Source organism: Lissotriton vulgaris, chromosome 5, assembly GCF_964263255.1.
Source record: "Lissotriton vulgaris chromosome 5, aLisVul1.2, whole genome shotgun sequence".
Lineage (NCBI taxonomy): Eukaryota > Metazoa > Chordata > Amphibia > Caudata > Salamandridae > Lissotriton > Lissotriton vulgaris.
The window spans coordinates 1,155,815,102-1,155,834,617 of NC_141693.1; the positions used below are offsets into that span (position 1 = coordinate 1,155,815,102).

Here is a 19,516-nt window from a genome sequence, read left to right on the forward strand (position 1 = left end):
GACCTGCAGTTTTCAATGTAGCAAACCATTACAAAATTAAAGCCGAGTGGAATTGTTTTAACTAGGTCATTAGACATTTGCAGATCTTTGCGATCAAAACCCCTTGCTCCAAGTTGAAATACCAGATAACACCTAAACCCTCCAACCCATTTCCGATCTGCTCCTGGAAAATGTCAAACATGTAAATAATCTACTATCCAAAGACCAAATTCACTGTCTTTTAATTTTATGAGTGGGTAAGGTTCTGAACACCTAAATGGGACGCCACTTGGCTTAAAACCTTACCTGATGGCCATTTGCATAGGCTTGTTTCCCTATACTGAAGTTTCCCCTGTCAGTGTTACATGGTGGGCCCTTGGTTGAGCAGTGTGTACAGCATGGCTCTGAGCCATCTGCAAACTATAGTGCGCGACCCCCTTGGGCAGTGAGTGTTCTGTTGCAAAGTGCACATGTCGAGCCATCTTACAATGTACCTTACTCCCTGTTGAAGCTAACTATGCTGCTGTCACCGAGATACAGTCCACCCCAATTTCTTGTCATACATTTCCTGTTGCACCTACATAATTTACATTTCTTTATTTTTCAACTGTTCTCTTCTTCATGTTCCTTTTCTTTTTTTCTACTTTACTGCTGTTTATGCATTTGTTGCAGAAGGTGTCTAGACACTGTTAAAGCAGCAGTGCATTTTTCGTGCTGGCTGCTATAGGAAAGGCACAGGTTTCCAAGTTTACAGCAAAACAGAGGGCTGGAGGCCGTGTGTTGTGCAGTAGAGCTTAGAATGTTCAGATTTACAGTGGGACACAGGTTGTTGAATATCACAGTGGGCCAGTGCTTAATTTCTAAATGAAATAAAAAATATGTGTCAAGGCCGTCGTCAGGAGGCCACTGCAGATTGCAACACCGATTGCCCTGCCAGCGCTGTCAATTTGCAACATGGCACATGGCATAGCCAATAGGTCTGGCTTTGGGACCTTTTACGTGTTTAGCCATGCAACAGTTGATGCTGTTGCACCAATGATATTGTGCTGGATAACTAAACACTTATAAGGTCCCAAAGGCGAGACCTTTTGGCTATGCCAATGCTTGTTTTAAGTTATCCCAGGGCCCCTTGCTATCGTGGACGGGTAAATAAGTAGTCCGTACATTCTCGGAAATCTGTCTGATTCCAGCTCCTTTCTCAAGTTGTGACTTCCCAGAATTTAAAAGGTTATTTTTTTCATTTGGTCTTTCTAATTTCTGACAATTGTTCCTGGCAGATTCGAGGTTTAAAGAGGAATTGTTGCTGGAAGATCTTCCTGCGTCATAAAAAACTATTCTGTTTTCACGATTTTCTTATCTGTTCCCAAGCTCGGCCATCTGATTGCCCAGTCCATAATCTGACATATTTAACTGGCTAAATGCTATAAGGGGGTTTAGAGAATTTAAGTGTTACAAATTTGTGAGGGCCGACGCTCCCTGTAACCATTGTCAATGCCTTGTTTGAATCTAGACTTTAACAATTCTCCAGGGTGCTATGGTCCTCAAAACTGTGTAGCATTTATAATCTGCACTCAGGGTGTCAGGATTCTCCTGCAGCTCTCTTTTGTTATGTCCTTCTTAAATACTGGATGGCCATGTTTTCTGTAGGCAGACAATTCAGAGTTTGCATCTAATAGCTGGTGTGTGTTAGCAGTCATTATATGTGTAATATATAGTAGTTGCTTAATGTATAGATTTCCTGCCGAGGAAATTAAGTAGTTGTGGGTTGGCTTGCTCTAAGATAGTTGGACCAAAGGTCATGGGATTGCCCACGTGCCTTTTGCAAACAAAAATAAAGTTGCTTAAGCAATAAGCACGTGTTCAAAATGGGCCACAATTGTAATTAGACGAGTAATTCATCTCGTGCTAGTTCAGCAAAGCCAAACTTTCCTGGTCAAGTGTTAAGAGGAGGAGGGAAATGGAAATAAGAAGCAGAAGGTGATGCTGAGATGGTTCTGGGTACACCTTTGCCTGTGTGAACAGCTTCTAAGGTGCATGCATTGTGATGCAAGCTCTGCACATTTTCCACTATTCATCTGTTTCACCTTTACCTCCACAGTTCCCATCATTCCCAGCTACCTGTACGGCTTGGAGCATGAGATCAACGAGACGGAGCTACAGACAGCCAGGTCGACGGGAGATGTGGCAGTAGCCTCTACCATCAACAATTTCCAGACCATTTTTTCCTATTACGATAACTCAACATTGGTCACTGGGAACGTCACAGAGGAGATGACATTGAAGGAGCCCAATCCCACTACCAACCGGCCACCAACACCGAGTGCCACTACAATTCCTTCAGATTGTCCAAAGGCAGACTCCGATTTGCTGAACGAAAATGTGCGCGTGGGTCTTTTGTTTGCATCAAAGGCCACTGTCCAGCTGATAACAAACCCCTTCATAGGGCCACTGACCAACAGGTAAGTCCTTTCACTTTTCATTTAACTTTCCTTGAATATATTCCATATCACCAGGGTACCTCAATCACGAATAACCAATTAGATGCATCTCACCCATAAGCCATGACCTGTGCCTTAAATATGTTAATACAAATAAGAAACATGATTTTAAAAGCTTCTGTGTCTTTTATATTAAAGCATTCTGAGTGACATTTATGCATTATTACGTATGTATGCATTTATTTATTTATTTATAGTATTTATATAGCGTGGATCTAACCATATAGGCAACAGAACCCTTTGTAGTTATCCAGAAGTACATTACAGAGTAATATGGAGGGGATACAACATCATTGAGGATATTAGGGTGAAATTGAGGTGGTCATGGAGGTGACTAGTGTTGTACAAATAGTTTCTGAACAGGTGACTGTTCAGGTTATTTCTGAATTGTAGAGGATTGTCATTAATCCTTAAGTTTTTATACAAATCATTCAAGTGTCTCAGGACATGAGAATGCCAGTTCAAAGTCTTGGACTTTCTTACTTTTGGGATTTCGAGAATCAGTTGTAAATGGTTTCTGGTGCTTGTCTTCCCTCCGGTGAGCTTGAGTTTATCTTTAAAGTAAAAGGGTGGTCCTATCTGTATAGGTTTATGTTTAATGCAGGCCATACAGAAATACATTCAAACATCTATGGGCATCAACTGGGGATCTTCAAAGATGGAAGTGATGTCATCTGATTTCTTGTGCCCTTGACAAGATGGAAAGCTGTGTGTAGAATGATCTGAGGGGAGCAAGTGCAGGCTTGTGACAGCCTTCGGGTAAGGCAGTACCCCCATTGAGGTGTGCCAGGTCCAGCACTTCAGCAGTGGTCCTTAAAATTTCAGTGGAATGGAGGGTTTGATCTTTTGTGAATATTAAGTTGAATAAAACTTTTTTTGGTTAGTTTGGTAATGTGTGTTTTCATGGAAATAGTCTGGTTAATGGGGAATCCTAAAGATTTGGATGATGGTGCAATGCTTAACCCCTTCTCTGCAGGGATTTTCACCTGCTGTGCGGGGGGAGGGGGCCTCACGCGACGCCACTGTGCTTGTAATGAGCTCGGCTCATCATGAGGCACAGTGGAGCTGCACTCATGACAAGCGGAGCACGTCACGACCACACCCGTTTTGGAACGTTCAGCACAGCGGGGAAATTATCCCCGCGTGTGAACGTTCCAACGGTCATGACGAGCTCAGCTCGTCATGAGTGCAGCTCAACCGTGCCTCATGACGAGCTGATCTCGTCATGTAAGTCAGTAACTGCCTGCTTTAGAGTTTAGTGGAGAAGACACTACATTGCAATGTTAACAGAGTACCCTCTATACAAAGACTGAAGGTCCAGCCGCCTCATTTAGAGTCGGGTCAACCTTCTTGGTGCTGACAGCAAAGACAACTCTGTCTTTGCCGCAGACATAGACATCCAACGGCACAACAGAGTAAGGGCCGTTGACGGTTTAGCCATGTGTCCGCCCACCTGAACTAGATTGAGTTGACACCAGGAGAGGCTCCTCCATTGGAGCGGAGGAGCGTCACCCCACTTCCCCCAAAGCAAAAGAGATGAAAAAAATGGTAATTCAGACTGAGTGGAAACAGATACATGCTTAGGGACGATGACACAGGAAGTGTGCAGCAGCATTCTGAAAGCTCTGTAGCCTTTCCTCAGATGATTTATGAGCCCCGAATAGAGCACATTGTTGTAATCTAGGTGGAAGATGGTCAGAGCATGAACAATCATCCTCTGGGTAGAAATAGGGACGGCCACAAGGATTTTTCTCATGCATCTAAAAAGGTCAGAACAGCGGATGAACATCCTATTTACTTGTTAATACATCAAAAGCTGTCTGTCCAGCCCTTTACAAAGATCTTTAACAACCTGATTTGAGATAGGAAGTGGCCCTAAATCTTCCAGCCACCATTGTAGGCCGCAAACACAAGCTTGATGTCCCATCACAAGAACCTCTGTCTTAATTCAGTTACGTTTTGAAGAGTGTTCCCCACCCACTGTGCCACAGCAACAAGGCATGGCCTAAGATTAGGCAGTCTATTGTCATCATCTGTAGAAACAGATATGACAATCTGCCTGCAGTGGTGGCTCCTCCGTCGCCCCACTGCTTTGAAGCAGTGAAAGACAAAAACAATTATTTGTACTGCTGCATCAGCTTTGTGTGGAGGGGTGGGGCAGCTATGCTCACACAGCATTGCAGGGGAGGAGTGGTAACACCCTCCTAAGTGCTCAATGACTGTTTGGCCAGCCCTCTCGGACCGGCAAAACAGTCATGCGCACCTTGCATTTTCTCCATGCAGGCTGCATTACAGCCTGTGTGGAGAACATGCCTAGGCCGCCAGGCCCTGGATGGGCGCCGACACACGGCACTCAGACCACTCACAATACTGCATTGCAGCAATGTGATTGGTCGGGGGAGCCTGGCTGCTTCCTGTTCCATTCCCAAAGCTAGGAGAGACAACCGAGGAATGTGGTGGTAAGGTACGTTTTTTGTTTTTTTTATCCCCTACCTCTCCAGCCCTGCCGCCCCCAATCCGTGCCGGCCGCTACTGTCTGCATGTCATTAGGATATGAGAATAAAGTAAGACCTAAAGCTTCCACTATATGGCAGATATATACATTAAAAATAATGGGGCTCAAAGAGAGTCCCTTCAGGACCCCAAAGGGCAGCTGCTGCACCATTGAAGCATATGTTTTTGAGATGCTTTGGAAGGAGTGTTAATGCAGAAATTAGCAAAACCATTTGTATTACGTGACAAGTACATCCACAGAACTGTGAGTTGTTAGTAATGAAAAGGTAGACGGAACTGCAAATGAGGGTAGGAGTACATTGGCAGAGATGTTAAACTCAGTAGTGCAATTCAGGGTGAGGTCTACAGTTCATGGTTCGTGAAAGGGCAAAAGTAACCGAAGAAGGGTGTAACATTCATTAATTTGTAAATTGTTTAAAACAACATACAGAGAGTAAAAATATACATTTTCTGTACACTATCTAAATGCCCAGTTCCCTCCTTTTTACTGATGGCTTCTTCCTTTGAGACTCAGCTTTTCACACAACCCAGGTATGGAATAGAGAATATGTGTATGATGGGGCTATTTGACTGCCATGGTAGTTTAGAAGGGTGAATAACAGCATTCTTATGGGAAATATGAGGGGGAGCCAACAGCTGTGGTTGATAACAAATCCACTGCGGGAGAAAGCAATTGGTTGCAGAGCAATGCCATTCTAGTGGAGAGCACCAACAGATAATGCCAAACTGATCCGCAGGCGCTGCCAGTGTAAGCTGCCATATTGCCCATAGCCCAACATGAGTGCATACACATAGTCACACCCTTAGGGAAGAGCAGGGCTTATCCCTTTCCTAGAGGGAAGCAAGGCCTCTCCTCTTCTTACAGAGGAGCAGGGTGTCTCCTCTCCTTGATATGCATTGCCTCTTTTTGAAGAAGGGCCTCTCCTCCTGCTTCCCTTGCCTTAAGAGGAGTGTCTCTCACCGTCCCGATACAGAGAATGACAGCTCACTACTCTGAGGAGCAAGGCTTCTGATAATCTCGATTGGGAGGATAGTCTTTCATCCCTTGATAAGGAGGAGCAACACATCATTTTCAAAACCCCTGGTGGATGAGCCCCATATCTGCGGTAGAAGCAGTGCTCTCACTGTCCTGGAGTGGACCAGGCCTTTAATCTGTCGCTGGAGTAACACAGGACCTCTTCTCGCCGAGAGGGAAGCCATCCTTTTACATCTTCCCACAGGGAACTTAGACATGAGGAGCTCATCTTTCTGAGCAGAAGGGTCTCTGATCTCTCTGAAGAGTTGGGCCTCTCAGCCCATAAGAAGGACCTATCACCTGACTGTGAAGGGCATCCGTCTCTCTAAAAGACAAGGAAGAAAGCATTAAATCTCCATGAAGCGGAGCAGGGTATCTCATCCACAAAGGAGCAGTTACTCTCATCTTCTTGAATTACATCTACGAGGAGCCACTCCAGTGACAGAGCTTTTCACCTCATAGAGAAATGACCCTTTGTCTCTGCAGCCCTGAGAAGATTCTCAGACCTGGTGGCTCCGTGGACTCATGCATTCACTCTGGCTACCCGTATTTAACTCCAGACAAGTTCACTCAGCCTTTCATCCTTCTTAGGGCATTACCATGAGGACAATTAAGGTGGATAAAAAAAAATCAGTTATTCTACCCCAAAGGATGAACAAGCACTTTACAAATGCTCATATTATGTTAGGGGTGTTTAGCTGCGACCAATACCAGCTCTTGGTCTTGTTTATCCACCATTAAAGTACAAGACCCAGAATGCAAAGAAATAACTTGGATTAGAGTAGTTAGTCATGCAAGGACCTGGGAAACGTGGCAGCAAACCTTTCTGTTATGGTCAAAGGCTTCTCACTTTCTTCGAAGGAGCAGCTCATCTGACCTCTATGATGAGAACTGTGTCTCTTGAGGATGAACTAAACTTCTCATCAGCTGGCTCCTTGCATCCCTAAGGTACAGGGCATCTAACAGTCTTGAAGTGTTGATTAGACAAGTGATTGGATCAATGCAGCCCATGGGTAGAACTAGGCTAGGCATGGGCAGTTGAAGCAAACTGAGTCAAATAGAGGAGAATTATGTTTTTTTTTGTGTTCAGTGAATTAATTTATTGTGCTTACTCAAAAATGTTGTCCGGAAACGTTTGGTAATCAATCTACATTTATAAAAATTTCAGGAGCCTTGCACTTTGCTCGAGCGCTTCGAAACAAGAAGCTTTTTCAAGGCAATAATATTGTTTTAGTGAAGTCTCAAAATAGAGCAGAAAAAGTGTGATGTTGCATTACTGAACTTTTTTCAGTCAAAGAAGGGAAGGATCGGTCAAAATTCGAAAATCATGATTTGTGAAAAAAGTATTCTCCAGATATGGTAAACCTCTGAAAGTAGTTATGGTTAATCTAAAGAGAGCACTGACTCAGGATGGTCAGTTGTGGAATAAGCTCAAGGTTTTTATGTGTACGTCTGTGATTGAACCTTTGCCTTCCGAAGACTAGCTTGTAAAACGACAGAACGCAAATTAGATCATTCCTCTTAATGTGTTTGAACTTTTCTTTCCTATCCCTTACAAGCTACCATTTTTGAAGGACGGCGTGGGAAGTGAGGCTGAAGAACGGGTTTCATAAAGTTCTAGAGCTGTGTTGTGTAGTTCCTATAAACCTATATTGGATCTGCACGTTTAGACAACATATATTGGAGGATTGGTGCCCGGACTGATTCTAGACACCCCTACCGAGTATGTAAGTCTGTACACCAGCTATCTCACAGTACCACTGGAAACCTCTCTTACCAAGGAGAGAATAGTTATTGGGAACAATCAAACATGACAACCCTGTCCCATCAGGGTTCGTAGAAACAGTGCAATACTTTTCGCTCAGTCACTCGTGCTCACTCTGTCTCAGAGAGATACACAGAATAAACGGTGGGGGCGTTTTTAAATAAGCATTTGTTGAAGCGTCTATCTAGTGTAAAATAGGTGTGCTGAAACAACCATTAAACACATAAGATATAAATGATTATAAGCACTAACAGAGTAAAAGTGTGGTAGATTTCTACCATAATTCTAAAACAGTGAATACAGGAAGTATATAAAATACATGACGGTAGGATGCCTACTCCTTCAATGTTACCCTGACTAGATGTACTAAGTGTACCTAGCATGTATGTAGGTGTAAAGCCAAGAATCCCTCTAGGATACAGTCAAACCCATTACCTGAAGTGAGGGACTGTGGGACCCCGTTTTGGTCTCGAGATGGACACCCTGCAAGGGATGTCAGACCACTGCGTGCTGGAGTGTCTGCATGAAGGAGCCTCAGCGTCTCACATCAGTGTGTCGACATGGAAGTCCTTTTCTCCTTTGACTACCTCAGCAGGATGTGGTGTATATATACCCAAAGTGGTACCGGTAGGGGATGTACCTTGCTGTGTCATGTCGGACTAGGTTGACGGAAGGAATGACCCTTACACATAGTTATTATGCGGGGGATGGTAGGCCTACTGTTCTGCTGTGATTCCAAGAATCCTCATGCATAATGAATGAGGTTTAAGCTTTTCGGAGAAAACCTCATGTCATCTTTAGGCATTACCGTAACTAGGTGAGAGGTCAGTACTTAGAACCGTTATGCAGTGTAATATCAGGGGAATGTAGGTGAAAGGTGCATTCATTACCTGAGCCGATATTGGGGTACCTATATGGAGTATAACAGCTGGACGTGTTAATTTGATGGCTTGCAACAGAACATAAACCACAGACGTAGGGACTGGGAGCTGAAAAAGAGGTCCAGTACCCATGCTCCCTAGAACACCCATGTAAAACACTGAAGGGTAGCTGTTCTTAAAGGAGATTCCAGCCAAGTTATTTTTAACTCACTATTGCACTAACTCCACAAACCCGCACTCACCACTATGGTGTTTATTACAAAAAAGATCTCCTCTTAAGAGCCCTCTCACAGGGCCCATGGGGTATTCCAGCTCTGGCCCCACAAGGAGCAAAAACACCCAATAATGAAGCATGACACCTTCACAGGCGTGTGAGGCCAGCTTTTCCAAATAAGGGAATTGCCCTATAATATACATCCATCCTGAAACCTACGTATTTTCTATACCCCACCTTTCTCGCTCCCCCTACCTTTGCTCTGTCCGTAGCCCAATGGGCCGGAATCTCCTTTACGCACAGCTACCCTTCAGTGTTTTGGCTTGCATCAGAATCCCAACAGTAACACTGGGGGCCTTACGTACCATTTAATTTTATGGTTGGTAAGGCTCCGATTCATAAAATCAGAGACTTCTCAACCGCAGATGGGTACTTTTTAATCCAGCAAATCCAAATAGCAATTCGGCGACATGCTACTGTATTTTGAAGGGGTGTGTTAAGGGCATCTTTTCCAGAAATCGAATCTTTAAGCTATGTATAAACGTTTTGCGACCAAAATCTAGTTGCAAAACATTCATATTTTATCACATCCTGAAAGGAGGTGATAAGCCATTCTCAAATGGTAAGGAGTCTCTATATTACCCCTTCCCTTTTGTGAATGCTCACAAAAACTTTTTTCATAAAGGCTGTGGCCCATGAGACAAATGAATGGTAATAAAAAGGGTTTCTGTATTTTTTTTTTAAATGCATTCTGTTTTCCTACAAGAAAAGGTGAATGCATTGAAAAAAAGATTGCTTTATTTAAAAGCAAACTTACATGTGGTCTGCTCCCCCCAGGAGACCACCGTGCCGTTATAGCAGCAAATCATAGTGGGTTGTATTTTGCAACCTACCTCATTCATATTAACAAGATAGATTCAACTATGGCCCATGACCAATCAGAACCAACCTAATAATACAAAAGTCGGTTTGAAAAATACCAATAAATTAGGTAGAAGCCGGTCTGCAAATTGTGATAACTTCTAACAAATCCATTTTCATACATTTGATGTAAGAAATTGCAAATTGTGAATCGTTATTTGTCGCAATTTACGGTTTCGTAAGTTGGATCTTTGTACATGAGGGCCTAGGAATGCATTTAATTTCTCTTGTCAATGTTCATGTAAAGCATTGTCCTCAGTTTTATTTCTTGCGTTCCTTATCATACTGTTTTTGTTCTTTGTTTTTTTAGAATTTCTTATGGGGAAAATATGTCCGTTACAGTTTTTATGCCAAATATATTTTCTATGTTTCTAGAATGTTGAGCACATGTAGCCCACAACCTCTTCTGCCTGTTCCAGCAGCAGAGGTTTGTTATGATTTGAACGTAGACTGTATTGAATACTTACACATATCTGGATCTCCGGTCTCTGTTTCGTGATTTCAACAGTACTTCAGTTTAATTAAGGTTTTTTTTGTGCTTTTAATTCGAATATGCACTAATTATTGTGTGCAGAGAAATAAATGTTAACTTGAAGTTACACATTAGCTACCCGTAGCACTACATGAACTGCGTAGTACCCTGTTTGCACTGTGCAAGATGCCGTTTTCAATGATTGCACAGTGCGGACAAGCATCCGGTACTGTGCAATCATTGAAAACGGCATCTTGCACAGTGCGAGCTGTAGTTTTCTGCTGCTCAAGCAGATTTTTACTCAAGCGGCAGCTTTCTCAACGCAGTCTGGTAGTATCTCATTGCGAGCGGTCGCAAGCATACGCGACCACTCGCAATGAGAAACGTGACCTCCCCGCGTTGAGAATCTCGCCGAGAGGTTTATTTTCCACGCTCGAGAGTGGCAACTTGATGTTGCTGATCGCGAACGAGGAAAAAGTCTCTCCGAGATGTCATTTTGCTTGCTCAGGGTCACCAACTTCACTTTGAGGACCGCGAGCAAGCAAAAAATGACCGCTGCACTACGCTACGTGTGTTTGCACTGTGCTACATGCAGTTCGCGTAGTGCGAAGTAGCTCAAACTACGCAAACTACACAAGCGTAGCGTAGTGCTTTGCCCAAGGTTAATGTGTATACTGACATGGAGCTATAACAATTAAAACAAACTTGCTATCACGTAAGTGTGTTGTTCTGCGTCAAAACCACCTTGTCCAAGGTGGATGCTGTGTCATAATTTTTATTCTCTGCTTTTATTTTTGTCTTACACAACGTGCAATAAGATGTAGATTGTCTATTTCTGAATTACAGTGTTCTTGAAGAGTCTGCTAGAAATCATTTAGCAACATTCTCCAATAACCATCACTTGCACACTGTATCGCATTAATTGAGAAATGTTTCTGTTAATTATGTAGCTAGTTTGTCCGCAAACCTTGGACAACATTAGGTTAGAAGGGAATGAATTAACATTCATATAGTAGGCTAGTACTCCAGTGGTAGGGCTATGTAAAATATTAATTATGACTTGTTGGGATGTTGCTCAGGCTATGCTGACTTTGCAAATTTTGTACTCTTTTATGCAAGAAAACTGTATATAAACCCGTACATTTGGGGAAGAGCCAGAACCATTTAGGCTCCTACTATAGATGCTGCCTGATTTCTTACTGATTTTGCTGCACATTGAGACATTTTCTATTTTCTGGTTGTACTTATTATTTGTTATGTTTCCTAATACTGAGCCTTTATGGGAAATGATTCTTATGTACTTTACTGAGATTCTGCTGCATTTGGAAATTTCTAAGTTCTATATTGCTCTTCCATTTTTTTATAACTTAATGTTTTTCCTAAATTCTGCTCTGTCTACAGTCAGCTAACCATCTAGCTCTAAAACTCACTTCTTGAGTCAGTCCTTTTCATATTGACTGTATTTTGAAATTTTGTTTTGAACCTTGTTTCTGGGACACATTGCCTCATGATTTGTGCTTAACACCATCTTGATCCATCCACCATTTGGGCAAGCCATTGCTAGGCAGAATTTCTATGGGTGCCGTAAGCACAATACAGTGATCATTTAACAGGATAAAAAAGGATCATTCTCATAAATCTGCCTTCCACCCTGAGACCAGGATCAACCCCTCACACTACACATGCAATAGGACAAGTTTGTCGCCAGAAACCTCCTGCCTAGCAGTGAGAAGGTGGCAGGAGGGTAGCAAATGCACTTGAAAGAGACTGGTGCCCAGCGCCATTTTTGAACCCACCCTCACCCCCCTAAAAAAAAAGGTGAATGCATAGCTTGGGAAGGACAGATGGCCTGAGCAGGGTCAGCAACAGAAAATATTTTGAAGAGCTACCACCAGCAGACGAAACCAAATTAATTAATTCTCCTCAAATAAGTGCGAGATAGGCTCGTCTGCACCCACTGGTAGAAATTAACTACTGGACCCTGTCTCATTGTGCCTAAGCTTCCTGTTCTCCATCCCAGTGTTGGGGTACATTGCTTGAATGGGTGTGTTTTCTGTGCATCACTTTAGGGTTTCTTGGCTATCCTCACATACTTGTATGTCTGTCCTGGTAGAATTACATTCTGCATGTTTTAGTGGTTTTGTATTGCCTCTATGTCCTTGTGTAAAGCTCACACATGAAATGGACTGCTGTAAAATCATGTCCCTTTTTACTCTTTTCTGATCTGACCTGTTGTTTGTACTGAGTGAACCTGACAATCTGTGAGTACAGCGATGTGCTCTATGGCAGTGGTTCTTATCTGTGGTCCCTGAACATGAAATAATATTCATAGATTGATAAAGTATACACGCATAAAAACATCGAAATGTTTATTTGAACATTTTAAAACATTCTGTAAATGTGAAGGAATATGAAACTGAAAGTACAAATGAAATTGATATCCTTAGCTGAGTTCCTAGGAGCAGCACAAGTAGAGCAACAAACCTAGCACGGATTACTGGTGGCCTCAATTCAAGGACTGGTATAGGCCAACCAAAAGAGAGGATACATTAGGAGCAAAAAAGACAAAGTGATATGCTTGAGTCCAGCATATTGCATTGTTTTTTAGAAATAAAAATACATTTTAAAAGGCTCCAACCTTCCCATTAACGTTTTCCATTTTGATATTTGTATATTTTGTTGGTGAATTAAGAAAAATAATTTATATTGTATAGTTTGGGAATGGGTTTGCTATATACTTGTTTTTGTATTTCTTTTTATTGTGTTGAGGTCCAGATTGTAAAAAGTATTCATAAAGAGGTCCGGACTCCACCAGTGATTCACAGGGGGTGGTGGTGGGGGGGTCAAAAGTTTAAGAACCGCTGCTCTATGGAATTGTTACTCATACTAGCAGAGCACAATATTCTTCTGCTCAGAGTGACCATCAATAATGTGCTTCCCATCCACAGGAGAGGGTGGCTATGCCCCCTCACATGTCTACAGTCAGCTAACCATTTGGTGCCTGTCCCCTCTTCTGTACTGTTTTTGAACATGCCTGTAAAGATGTACACAGTACTGATTAAACATATTCTGAGCAAAGTGCAACTTTTGATTGCTCTGACTTCCTATTTGTTTCAAATGATTAGGCGGAGCTGACCACATAGTGGAGCGGCACCGGCCTTTGCACCAGTTACCCCAAGGGGATGGCTTACTGACAGTGTTGACAAAAATGTGTCCAGCCTGCACTAACTGGGCGCCCACAGTAGTCCCTTCATGAATGTGGTAGACAACATGACATATAGAGTGTGTGCCATTTAGATTGGTATTAAGTGATGTAATTGTTTGTCTATTTGCTACATGTGTGATGCCCTTTGCGAGGGGATGGTTGTTAAAGATGGAGGCCCCGCTCAATGTTGTCTTTTTAGGACTTTAAACAGTGTCACCAGGCAAAACCCTGTAACATATCTGGGGTGGGGTTGGGGAATACAGATTTACTTCATGCAGGGCCAGAGGTCCTCCTTAAAATAAAGAACTGACAAGAACCAGCGTGGCTGCCTGGGCAGCTGTGTCTATGGATATGGCCAGAACCAACCTACCTTTTTGGGGATTTCTATTCTGTATCCCATTAAATACAAATCCTAGAGTATATCTGCATTCTCACCTGATTCCTGCGCCAACGACTGTTAGAGAGACGCACTCAGAAAGTTGGAACGGTGTGCCTTTGAATTCACATACCTATGCAAATTCTGGTCTTGCTCCCTCCTCCTTGGTGGAATTTCTTGGCTAGCAGTGATTGGCTAACACAATGGATTCTATTCATAGCATAACCTTTCATTTGCATTGGCTTCATGGAACTGCTCCACCGAATTGGACAGTAGCTAGCCATCCAAGATGCACGATGTATTTGTCTGGACTGCTGAACTCTTCAGCAACAGCAGGCAGAGATGTCTGACCAGGAAAAAGTCATTGAATGTTGCAGTTCAGAAGCAAATGGAGATGCCCTGCGGGGAAGATTGAAGTTGTACTTTCCTGTTAAGGATGAGATGTGCTTTCCTAGACTCAGAGCATAATGCGTTTGCCCAGCAGCCTGAATCTGTTCATATGTGCATGGATGAATGCCCAAGGAAGCAAGCTTGCTGTAGTGCTGCAAGCATATGCAGCCAGCTAACCACTTGGAAATGCCCGTGAAGATGTACTCAGTACTGATTAGCCATACTTTAAGCATAGAGCATCTTTTCATTGGTTTGACTTCCTGTCTATTTCCAGCAGCACTGAACAAAACTGGCTCACCAGCGCCACTGCAAGATCCATCTGTCTAAACCTTCATGAAGTTTGACTGTATGAACAGGGTCTGCCCCAGAGTAATTCAAGTCTATAGTCAGTAGGCCTTGAAGAGCCCAGATTACATCTACTGCACCTAGGTTTCAGGATCATGCTTGGACCATCAAAGAAATTGACAACAGTACAACTGACTGTCCCACGATGTTCCTGCCATTTTGAGAGTATGTAGACCCTTTTTTGAGTGAAAGAGAGACAGGAAGGTGTTTACCTTTTAAGCCCTATTATTCTGGAAGTACCTAAAACATTCACCCGCAATATATTTGTCCAAAGATATTGCACCCAAAAAATGCAGTAGGATCTAGTTACTATCAGCCTGATTCATGAAGTGAAATTGCGGCCACAATCGCTGCGAAAATGCAATTGCGGGCGCAATTTCCGTAATCGGCATTCAACATCAAAATTGCGAATTCGCAAACACATAATAGCGAATTCGCTATTATATTCGCAGAATCCCGGTAGGAGAGCATTAGCGATTCGGAAAAAGCGAGAAACCTCGGATTCTGCGAAATAAATAGCGAATTCGCTATACAATCGCAATCGGTATTCAAGAAAAATCGCTAATAGCGAAAAACCTAAAAATCGCAGTTAGCGCCGCGCAAATTAAGGACAACTCAAAGCAGGTGGTAACCATAAAAGCCATGCAAAAATTAAATTTAAAAAACCGTTGGCCAATCACCAACAGGTTCAGGCCTGACCAATCACACATAAGGACAATCATCAGCAGCAGCATAAGGAGTTCCACAATGCCAGGAATGTACATGGTGGTGAGGCGTCGAAGGCTACAGCGATTAGCACGGAGGAGACATAGGATTAGCACGGAAGATAGGATTTTCCGCCAGCGGGTCACCTTGCTAGGCCAAACCAGAGAGCAGATATATGCAAAATACAGGCTGAATGGGGAAATGATAATGCAGCTAATACAGGACCTTGACCCCCTGATGCAGCACCCAACAAGCCGTACCAATGCGGTGCCTACACATGTGCAGGTATTGTGTAGCCTGCACCTCCTGGCCTCCGGGAGTTTCCAGGGGATAGTAGCGGCTGCTGGGGGGATATCCCAGCCCACCATGTCACGCTGCCTCCACACTTTTGTTGACGCCATGCTCACCCAGCTACACCGTCACATCAAATTCCCCGCCAGCCAACAGGAATTGGACATGACCAAGCTACAATTCTACAATGTAGCCCATTTTCCACATGTACTCGGATGCATAGACTGTACCCACGTCGCCATCTGCCCACCAGCTGCCACAGAGTATATGTTCCGCAAAAGAAAGTCCTACCACTCCCTCAACATCCAGATGGTCTGCAATGCTAAGACATACATCACTGACATTGTCGCACAGTACCCAGGGAGTAGCCATGACTCCTTCATATTCCGGCACAGCGGCCTCCACACACGACTGGTCAGGGGAGAGTTTGGGGAAGGACACCTACTTGGTAAGTACACTTTGTCGACAATGTCACATTGCTAAGAAGTAACAGCGCAGCACAGGCAATCACCATCTGCTCCTCTCATCCAGGTGACAGTGGCTACGCCCTCCGTGAATACCTCCTGACCCCATACCTCAACCCTGCTACACCCCAGCAACGGCGCTACAATATTGCACACATACGGACAAGGAATTGCATAGAAAGGACATTTGGCCTGCTCAAGAGCAGGTTCCGCATACTGCACAAGACAGGTGGGGCCATGTATTACAGTCCTGCAGTGTGCTGCAGCATTGTGGCTGTCTGCGCAATACTACATAACATAGCAACCAAGCGCCGGATACCTGTCGACATCTCTGGCAGTGAATCTGAAGGGGACAACCGGCCACCTGCACATGCGCGCCATGCACGGGGGGAGAACCCAGCTGAAGGCCCCAGACATCGCAACCACATCACAGTGAACAGTTTCTAGTGCACCCTCTTCCATCACCCCACAAATCAATAATGCATGCAAAATGTAATAATGACACAACGCTAATGTGTGTAGCAAAATAAATGTATTTGTTTAAATCACAAAAAAGGTACCAGTTCAACTATCTTCCACTAACAGTATTACTGCATACTGCAGTGTCAAAGGACAGGGCAGGCTTAAAGTCAGCCTGTGCCTGTTATTGTCTAATGTACTCAAGTGCGCCTCCTGCGCGTTCTGCCCAAGCGCCTCTGAGGGGCATCGTCTTCCGGGGCTTCTGGACCTGGCGTGGGCCTGGTGCTGCGGCTGAGTGGCGGGATTTGTGAGGCAGAGTGGCTGCTGATGCTGGATGCCCCCTCACTAACATCATCACCCCCAACAGTGGCAGGTATAGCAGGAGGGTGTAGTGCCGTAACCGCCGTGGTCAGGTGCTCCAGGACCCTGGTCATGTCCTCACAGCACTGGACAAGTTGGTGCTGCTGTGCTAGTGACCGCCGTGACAACTGTGAAGTTGCATTGGCAGCAACATAATTCGACCTGCTGTAGGAGGCCAGCCGGCTCATGAGCTGATGGTGGCGGCGGCGTGCTGCACTGCGCTGTGTGGTCATCGCAGCAGTGTTGGCCTCCATGGCTGCAGTCATGCGGGCCATTCCCTCACCCACACCTGCCATGGCTGCAGTCATGTTGTCCATGCGGTCCCCCATACCTGCCATGGCCGCCGTCATGCGGTCCATGCGGTCAGCGACTCCGGCCACATTGCGCCCAATCTTGTGGAGCTGGAGCTGAATGGCACCTTGCTGTCGTGCCTGGCGCTGATGGATTCTCAACATGCGTCTTTCGACGCTCAAATGCGCCAGCCCCTGTCCATTGCCCCTCCTGCTTGCTGAAGTGGTGTGCTGGCGAGACCTGCCACGCCTGCTCTGCTGGCCTGACACTGTGGCTGGCCGCTGTGTCGCAACTGTCGCGGGCCTAGATGTTGTAGCAACAGCTGGTGGTGGTGTCATAGCAGGAGTTGGTGGTGCGGCAGGGACTGTAAGCACACTAGTCGCTGGCCTGGCTGCGGCTCTAGGTGGTGCGCCAGATGCAGGGGGCTCAATAGTCGCTGGCCTGGCAGCGGCTCTAGGTGGTGCGGCAGTTGCAGGGGGCACAATAGTAGCTGGCCTGGCTGCGGCTGTAGGTGGTGAGGCAGTTGCAGGGGGCACAATAGTAGCTGGCCTAGCTGCGGCTGTAGGTGGTGCACCAGTCGCAGGGGGAACACTGCTGGTGGACCTGGCTGCTGGTGTTGTGGCACCTCCTCCTCCTGGACCTCCTCATCAATTTGCAGCCTTTCACTGTCGCTGCTTTCGCCGCCACCTGTGAGGGTAAGTGGACGATCATTAGTTGCATGTATCTGGCAGACGTGCAGTTGCTACATGCATGCTGGGTGACATTCCCTGAATGGCTGTGGCTTTGCGTACTTAGGAACCTGTCTGGCTGCATTGTGGTACTACTACATTGTGGCCACACTACATTTCCCACAATGCTTCAGGGCTTTCCCTGATGTGCAACAATGGCATGCCTATGGGACATTAGGGGAGCCTATTTGGTCATGGACATTCATAGGGGACAGGGTCGCAGTCGCATGCCACTTACCTTGGATGTCTTGGGTGATGCGGGATGAGTCGAGACGTGTGAAGCCAATGCACGCCTGCCTCTCAAGGGTGTCCTCCACCTGGTCCTCCATGGCTGTGTTGGGAGGGACTGTAGGTCCGCCACCACCAGTGCCCGACGACTCTCCAAGGCGCTCCGCCACCTTCTCTTTGGCACGACCTCGGAGGTCGTACCATCGTTTTTTCAGCTCCTCTAGTGACCTATCGGCCACTGCCACGGAGTTGACAGTGGAGGCAATCCCCTGCCAGATCCTCCGTTTTTCTTGCTCCGGGACCCTCCTGGAGTCTTTACCAAAGAGTTTGTCGTGGTTGGCCACCACCCCTTCAATCAAATGTTCGAGCTCCTGCTCAGAAAATTTGAGCTTCCTTTTCCGCCCTGAGGTGTTGCTGGGGCCAGGAACAGGTTCCTCTGACATGGCAGCAATGTAGTAGATGAGTACAAATCACCAGAATAGCAGCAGCTCTCCCACTTGCTCCCTCGAGGTCTGCCTCACTGTGGTGAATGGGGGTGGGAACTGGCTGCTTCCTGGTTGTGATGTCATCACTGTGCTCGAAATGCGACTTCCCGTTTTCCCGATCTCGCGAGTTTGCGATCTCGCAAATAGCGATATCGCAAATAGCGGTATCGCTATTTGCGAGTTCGCAATCCCGGCGCGGGTAGCCGGAAAATTATCGGTAATCGCAAATGGAATTTGCGCCTGCGTGCGAATCACATTTTTTTATTGCTAATCTTCATGAATTCAGATTTGCGATTTCTCAATAGCGATTCGCATTTTTTCGCTATTACAGAATCGCAAATCCCGTTTTTCATGAATCAGGCGGGAAATCCCAATCTTTCAAAATGCTAATGGGTGCCCCATGCCTTCCTGGCACCTCCGTCAACTGACATTTTCAGATATTTTTGAGAAACGCCCCCTTGTGCTTGGGTCCTCTGGAATGCTTTGAACCATCTATCTACAACACGTGGTTCTGGAGATATCACACTAAAATCAGCCCTAAAATCCAGCCCTCAGTCGCAAGAATGGACCAATGGATGCAGTGGGTGGCACAGAATAAATGGGCGTACCCACCATCCGAACAGTTGATCCTCAGGAGTGCTACACTAATTAAAGAATGAGTAGCGACTCCTGTTTTAAACTCATTTTGTGGTCAATTTGAGGAGTAACTAGTATCTCTTGAACTGTATTCAGAACACCATGATCGCTGACAATTGGACTGTGGTGGTCATAATAACTGTTACTAGGAAATTTGACTTTGGACCAGTTTATTTTGCTATCCAGGAAACGGACTGCACAATATGTGGGTTGGGAATCCCATCCACTAGTGGGTGGTGAGATGTTCGGGTTTTTAAAAATGTTGACAAGTTCTCAGCAGCTTGGGCTCAAACC

At 45.1% G+C, this 19,516-nt stretch overlaps 1 protein-coding gene across 1 annotated transcript in view; it reads left to right on the plus strand.

The window, feature by feature from the left end:
- Positions 1-19,516, plus strand: part of SLC18A2 (solute carrier family 18 member A2) — a 532,773-nt gene that overhangs the window by 219,077 nt on the left and 294,180 nt on the right. Inside the window, exon 3 of the mRNA XM_086922918.1 lies at positions 2,078-2,438. Coding sequence (XP_086779044.1) covers positions 2,078-2,438 — 361 coding nt within the window. The remainder of the gene's footprint in view (positions 1-2,077; positions 2,439-19,516) is intronic.